At 36.9% G+C, this 7,868-nt stretch overlaps 1 protein-coding gene across 2 annotated transcripts; it reads right to left on the bottom strand.

The window, feature by feature from the left end:
• Nucleotides 1-301: 301 nt before the first annotated feature.
• LOC106534770 (fructose-1,6-bisphosphatase 1) lies at nt 302-7,413 on the bottom strand. Of its 2 annotated transcripts, none has more exons than XM_014031518.1 (8): nt 7,195-7,413; nt 6,692-6,854; nt 6,525-6,617; nt 2,939-3,079; nt 2,713-2,850; nt 2,495-2,614; nt 608-797; nt 302-521 (listed from the first exon to the last, which is right to left on the bottom strand). In XM_014031518.1, the coding sequence occupies exons 1-7, from the start codon at nt 7,362-7,364 to the stop codon at nt 609-611; spliced, it is 1,014 nt and encodes a 337-aa protein (XP_013886972.1). In that variant the 5' UTR covers nt 7,365-7,413; the 3' UTR covers nt 302-521; nt 608. The 2 variants fall into 2 exon arrangements, with proteins under 2 accessions (XP_013886972.1, XP_013886973.1); XM_014031519.1 differs by having other exon boundaries at nt 302-518; nt 7,195-7,397.
• Nucleotides 7,414-7,868: the final 455 nt, after the last annotated feature.

The following is a 7,868-nucleotide window of genomic DNA, read 5'->3' as shown; positions in this document are numbered from 1 at the left end:
AGTTTATAAAGTTAATGTGTTTGTAATGGAATGAAAATGAGGTAAGTGCAGTATATTTGTCAGTTCAAACATCAGTTTCATCATTATAGCTTAAAGAAATGAAAAGTTCAAAGTTCAGGTTACAGCTGCTGGTAAAAAAAAAACATAAAAACAATTTGAATTTGTTGAAGAGAAAACAATATTTTGGGCACTATTGCTAAATTTATCTTTTGCGATTTGTCAAGTTGCTACAACTGAAATATAGATTTTGTGCATCATAGTAACATTTTTGTAGACAGGAACAATTCACACACAAAAAAGCTTCTTTTTTAATTCACAGACTCTTCTCCTTAGACTTTATTTAAAAATACAGACACAACTCTAAAAATGGCACACAACAGGAAGATGAAACTTGCAGTGTGGAGCAGAGTTAATAGATCCAGTGAAGGGTTGGTTCTTCATCAGTGCAGCACAAATAACAACCCGGATGAATGTCCAGACTGTCGGTTCTGATTATGTTTCTAACTACTGAACCTGACCTGCTGATGAAAGAAAAATAAAGAAAACAATGTAATTTTTGTGCTTATTGATGTAATAAATGGCTGGTCGAGGGTTAAGAGCTGAGTACCTTATTTGTTGTGCTTCTTGTAGATGGTAATGTACTCTTGCACATCATCAGGGGACCCCAGGACCACAGGGACTCTCTGGTGGATCGTGGTGGGCTGGATGTCCAGAATGTTTTCTGATCCTGTGGTGGCAATGCCTCCTGCCTGGACCATGATGAAGGCCATGGGATTGCACTCATACAGCAGCCTCAGCTGGTCAACAGAGCAAATTAAAGGCTTTTATCACTTGCCCACTGACATGCCAAAATATTAGACAAAGAGATTAGCACTTTTAAATCCTTTTAGACTCATTTATGTTGAAACATAACAGAGTTTTAGATTGGGTCAGACTTTAAAAATAACAAACGTTAGCTCAATATTTATAAAACTGATTGTGGTACAGTATATCAGTCATTGTTTCTTTAAAGAGATCCATAATTAGTTGTAACATTAGACTTTAATTGATAAACATATATTTTAACTGTAAAATAAAGACTAAAAATACTGTAGGCTGTTAGTTTTTATAATTTTTAAACTAAAAGTTTAAAAATATATTACATGGACGGAGCCATTTTATTTATATGCAAAGCATTCTGGGTAAATGATGACGTGGATAGGTCCTCGGTGCGAGGCTGCTAGCGAGCTATATCCACCCTGAAGGTTAATCTTGGACAATATCTGATGATCGACTCTTTTAAATGAAACCAGAGAGCGTTGACAGAGAGGAGAAGGTAGAAATGACTCAGCCTGGAACTGAAAATATGGATGGAGGACAACAGAGCTGCTTCATGGAAGAAGAACCTCAGCTTAGCCTGTTAGCTTTAGCATTAGCCCCGATGCTATCACCATATATATGTATTAGCTCAGCGCTACACATTCTCCTCTCGTCACTGAGGTCCTCCATCCACATGACAGAGAGGGGAACACAAAAATGACTCAGCTGCAACTGAAAATATGGATGGAGGAACTCAGTTTAGCTTCTTTGTCGTGCTAGAACTGAGCTAATTCATATAAGACAATATAGCGTTCACGCTAGCACAAAGGCTAACAGGCTAAGCTGAGGTTGTTCTTCCATGAAGCAGCTCTGTTGTCCTCCATCCATATTTTCAGTTCCAGGCTGAGTCATTTCTACCTTCTCCTCTCTGTCAACGCTCTCTGGTTTCATTTAAAAGAGTCGATCATCAGATATTGTCCAAGATTAACCTTCAGGGTGGATYTAGCTCGCTAGCAGRCTCGCACCGAGGACCTATCCACGTCATCATTTACCCAGAATGCTTTGTGTGGAAATAAAATGGCTTCGTCCGTGTTAAAATATATTTTTAAAAATTTACTAAACTAAACAGTATTTTTACAGTCTTTATTTTACAGTTAAAGTAAATGTTTATCAAATAAAGTCTAATGTTACAACTAATCAGGGATCCCTTTAAAGACCGATTAGCGTTGGGTTATTTAAACAGTTGTAGACGTACATCCAATAATTACAATACTTCAATCCCATGCAACCACTGGTTTGTGATATGGAGTTTATAGCCAATGTTGATTTTAATATTTAACAGCAAGATGTTTATATTTTAACTGATCTTTTGCAATCAGTTAGTGCCGGAGTTTGGATCAGTCTCAGCTACCAGCACACCAAATTTTATTTCAGTTTCTATACAGTCAGTTATGGCTTGCATTTTTACTGCTAAAGTAGATTTTCCTTTGGTGGCCATCTTGAATTGAATTATTTTCAGAAAGCTGTATTGAAAACAGTGATTTACAGACAATGAACACACACACCTTTCACTTAATGGTAGCCAGCGAAACAAAGTTGTGACTTTAAAGAAACCTGATAAATTGTGTTTAAAACCAACATAACCTGAAGTACCTGCTTTAAATAGGACATTTAATGGATTTTTCCAGCACCTCACCTTGCCCTTTGGACTCTTGACATTAGCAGGATATAAAAAGATTCCTCCGTACACCAGTGTTCGATGAACATCTGCCACCATGGATCCAATGTATCGACTTCCGTACGCAGCAGAACCATCCTTCAAACAGAGAGCTAAGACTTATTATAACTGTAATAGAATTTTGCCACTAAAATAGCTGCTTTACATGTGAATACCTAAAGTGTTTTTGTCTCTACCTGTGGGAACTTCTTCTTTTGCAGGTATTCTGTTACATCTGGATGAAACTGCTGCGCGTATCCCTCATTCAGACTGTAGATTTTTCCCTTCTTCTTAATCTTCACATCTCGATCCACCAAGATAAACTCCCCTATCGCCTAAAGAAACCCCACCCACGCAACACAACACAACTTTGGTTAAAAACGTTATGTGATGCCATCAGGTCCAGTAAAACGCTGATTTTACCGGGTCCAGCATGAAGCAGTTCACCCCCTGACCGGTGGAGAGGACCATCATGGTGGCGCTGCCGTACAGAGCGTAACCAGCTGCTACAATGTTCCTGCCAGGCTGCAGAGCATCTTCCTCGCAGGGTTCTCCCACTGTAGTCTGCCCAAGGGTTGAAAATTATCAATACTTTTAGAAACGGACCAGCCATGAGATACAGTTGAAACCTTTTTCCTGTTAGAGAAATATTCATTTTCTCATTCATTTTTTAATAACTTGTAGGTTTTTCACAGATGATGTGTTTGCAACGGTAAAAACAACAAATATTCATACTAACTCAACATAAAGACATGATCACATTTAACAAGTAGAATTTCTTTAAAAAAACAACAACATGTGTATCATTGAAACTCCATGAACAACACAAAGGTAATTTTGTGACTGATTAACCGAGTTATAGATCCAGTCTTGTATTTTACACTTTGTGCAGCCATATGGTTTAAACAGAGGAACAGAGTCAGTGTGTCTTATCTATGTGTTTTTTCTCTCCATAATATAAACAAGGTTGGATACATTCTAATGTCTGATGTAAAAGGTACCGCATATATATATATATATATATAATATTGATCTGCTTTTTATTTTGGAATTGTTCAAAGGTAGAACATACAGGGGTCAGACGAAAGTGAAACCCCTGGTTTTAGACCATAACATCTCTTTCAGACAGCTTCCTCTTGCGTCCACAGTTAATCCTGTTGGATGTGGTTGGTCCTTCTTGGTGGTTTGCTGACATTACCCTGGAAAATGTGGCTCTTGATACATGACAAAGACTTGCTGTCTTGGTCACAGATGCACCAGCAAGACGTGCACCAACAATTTGTCCTCTTTTCAACTCTGGTGTGTCACCCATAATGTTGTGTTCATTGCAATATTTTGAGTCAAACTGTGCTCTTACCCTGCTAATTGAACCTTCACACTCTGCTCTTACTGGTGCAATGTGCAGTTAATGAAGACTGGCCACCAGGTTTGTCCAATTTAGCCATGAAGCCTCCCACACTAAAATGACAAGTGTTTCAGTTTCATTGTCTAACCACTGTAGATCAAGTTGAGCAGCACAGTGAAAGCTGTGATACTCTGCCTATGAAAGTAAATCTGTTGAACCTCTGACAACAATTCCACATTGCCAGACAGAACACAATTAAAAGGAAAAAAAGACAACATATTTTCACCAACAATTTTACATAAAACTGAACGGCTTGAAAAACATGACTCAAAGACAATATAAAGATACATTTACAGCACCTGGAGAGACTAATTTCAACTTTTCTGCACTACTAGAGACTCCAAGTCCACAACAAAATGTAAAGAAATGGATTCTACATGATATGTCCCCTTTTACACTTTTAAAAACTTAAAAGAAATTTAAAACATAGTTGAATTAGAAAATTGTAAAATCCAAAATATTTCCTGGGAACTCCTTATAAATTCCAACATTTTGTAATTGTTAAAGGGGAACTACACTTTTATTTTGTACCATTACTGTATTTCTTATTCTCTCTAAACACTAATCTTCTACTACCACAACAAAGTTTACTGCAGTTTTTGTGAAATTAACTGAGTTATAGTCATTTTGGTTAGCTAAAATAGATTTGCTGTCAAATTTGATTTGCTGTCAATTGGATGAACTCCAATCTTTAATAAGTCATGAATTAAATATTTTGCTGAAGATGGAAAAGTCAAAGTTTTAATGCAAATGTTGTGCAATTTGTAGCATTTAAAGGAGCTGTGGAAAAACTCTCAATTCCCATCACACCAAATTCTAGCTCTTTATCTGTCAATATTATAGGCACCTGTGTTTCCTAAGGTTCATTAGCTATGGCAGCTGTATTCAATTGAGTTGACTTGAAAAGCTAACCAGTTGTTGTGCTAACAAATAACAAACACACATAGGCAATAGTGGTGCAGAGGTTAGAGATGACGAGTCTGTGATTGGGAGGTTGCAGGTTCAAATACTCTTCTTAGCACAAAATATCTGCAAACACTCTCATTTGCTTCTCGTAAGCAAGGCCCTTCACCCACCCCAGCTGCTCCCCTGGTGCAAAGATGGCCGCCCTCTGCTCCATATATGCTCACATGGGAACAATGCAGATAAATTAATTTCTCCATTGAGGATTAATAGAGTATATATATATTTAAAATCCTGCCTTTGGCCTTTCATTGGTGGTGAAAAACGTCAGAGTTGTGTTTACTCATGAATAAAAACAAAACAAAACAGATACTACCAAATTTGGTAACACTTTATAATAACTACACCTTATTTAGCCTTAATTAATCATTAATAAAGGGTTACTTAACCTTGAAAACAACATTAATTAAGGATGATTCAGACTTAATAAGCTATGAATTAACACATTTATTAATGTTTTACCCATAAAGGCTAATTACTTCTAAAACCAACATACTCATTTTTACTCATGCTTAATAACTCATGAGTTAACTATTCTATANTATATATATATGCAAATGCTCATGTAAACATACTTTCACACCATGTGTTAGACATGTATTATTGGTTAGAGAATGTTTGAATTGATTATCTACTAACCCTGCTGTGCATCAGTAATTAAAGCAGGTATTGGTAGTTAGTTAAGTCTTTTTGTGAACCTTTCTGAAGTGAAGACTATTTATGTTTAATTAAGTATTAAACTCCAGGTAGTTACCAGCTTGAACTTTTCTGTCCTCTCATGTAGAAAGACTACATTTCCACTTACATTTGTTGTACTTGTTCATCCAATCACCATTTATGGGGTTATAGTGCAGATAGTTTTCACTCATGGTTCTGACTTTATCTTTGAATTATATTAAGATTGAACATGATAAAACACAGGATGTTTAGATTAAGTAAGTAAATAAAGTTTTATTTAGATTATATTTAAGCACACATGTAGATTTGCTAACTTTATAATACCCAAAACACTCTTATTTTATAGATTTGTGAAATTTCCCATGAAGCTTTCCTAACTGAGCACGTGTTTAACTTCCTGGTTAGACCTTTATATAGTGATTGGATGAATCAATGTAATGATTGTAAGTGGAAATGCAGTCTTTCTATATCAGAGGACAGAAAAATACAAGCTGGTATCTAACTGGTGACTAATACTTAATTAAACATAAATAGTCTTCACTTTAGAAAGGTTCACAAAAAGACTTAACTAACTACCAACACCTGCCTTAATTACTGATGCACAGCAGGGTTAGTAGATAGTCAATTCAAACATTCTCTAACCAATAATACATGTCTAACACATGGTGTGAAAGTATGTTTACATGAGCATTTGCAAATATATACACAGTATATAGAATAGTTAACTCATGAGTTATTAAGCATGAGTAAACAATGAGTATGTTGGTTTTAGAAGTAATTAGCCTTTATGGGTAAAACATTAATAAATGTGTTAATTCATAGCTTATTAAGTCTGAATCATCCTTAATTAATGTTGTTTTCAAGGTTAAGTAACCCTTTATTAATTATTAATTAAGGCTAAATAAGGTGTTTAAAGTGTTACACAAAATTTTTGTAAAAGCATACAGAATCAGACTGACTGACCTTTTTATAGATGGCAAATATCGTTCCGATGGAGACAAGACAGTCGATGTTGGAAGACCCATCCAACGGATCAAAGCACACAATGTATTTTCCCTGTGATTAAAGAGAAAACGTTGATAAGGCTAATCGGATAAACATGATCGCACATTGTGTTGAGTTACACATACTCTCTTATCTGGTTCCACGATGATGGCTTTCTCATCTTCCTCAGAGACCAGTACACAGGAGGTGAAGGAGGACTTGATCATGTTGATGACCAGGTCATTGGACAGGACGTCCAGCTTCTTCACCTGGTCCCCCGTCACATTGGTGCTTCCAGCAATGCCGTATCTTCCACATAGGAAGCAGGAGCACAGTTAGGCTTTTCAGATGGAATAAAACCTTTTCAGTTCATTCGTTTTTATCTCAAAACACAGATAAAACACCAGCAGTCCTGCAGCAAAGGCCCTAAAAACCTATTATCGTCCTAACCTCTGGTCCGTGGTGGGGTTGTGCTGACAGAGTTTACCTTTGGCCGGGGTTCAAAGTAAAACAGCACACTGATTCTCATGCTTCACTGCAATAATGGTTAATTCATTAATACTAACAGTCAGTCATCTGTTTCATTAAACTTACAAAGCTAAAATAAATGTGTGCAGTTTCCTATGAATAAACAACAAATGTTACTCACAGATTAGCAATCCCAGCCTTCCTGACTGCAGTTGAGATGGCTTTAACAGCTGTGCAGATCGAGTTGAGCAGAGTTGTTAGTTCGCCTGTTCCCTGGGCCTTCCTGCCTTCCTCCAGAACAAACCTGGTCAGGGTCACTACGTTGGTGTCGAAGGCTCCTTTGTCGGACATTTTGCAGGCTTGGACCAGGACCAAATGCTGGAAGTGACTGAGGTAAGAGCTGTAAGACTCCAAAGTAAAGAGTGGCTTTTGGGACAGAGATCAATGTTAGAGGGGCGTGCAGATTGTCCAGCCAATCACACGTGTTGTTTCTAACAGGTAGGGGTTGATTTGATCACTGTCTGTGACTGAGTGTTTAAAAGACCAAAGTTCAAGGCTAGTATAGTTTTTTTAAGCAACAACTTTGGCCTGATGTAATCGCTTTGATCAATGAACACTGTTTTCTGGATGTATATATGGAAAGTTATAAAAATATTTTAATTAATTAGTCTAAAACAAAATTCAGTATTCATCACCCATTATTGAAAGCTGGAAAGAAAAAGAGTGGGGTGTTGGGTTTGCATGTGGCCTTTCAAAGCTGGGCGTACAATGAAAAATATTTTTTTGCTTGCTGAGGTTTGTCACGGTGATTGCTCTTGGCTACAACACCCATTTTCAGCTCATTACTTCTAAAAA

The sequence above is a fragment of the Austrofundulus limnaeus genome, unplaced genomic scaffold (genome assembly GCF_001266775.1).
Source record: "Austrofundulus limnaeus strain Quisiro unplaced genomic scaffold, Austrofundulus_limnaeus-1.0 Scaffold1266, whole genome shotgun sequence".
In the NCBI taxonomy this organism is placed as follows: Eukaryota; Metazoa; Chordata; class Actinopteri; order Cyprinodontiformes; family Rivulidae; genus Austrofundulus; species Austrofundulus limnaeus.
This window is presented reverse-complemented; position numbering and strand designations above follow the sequence as displayed.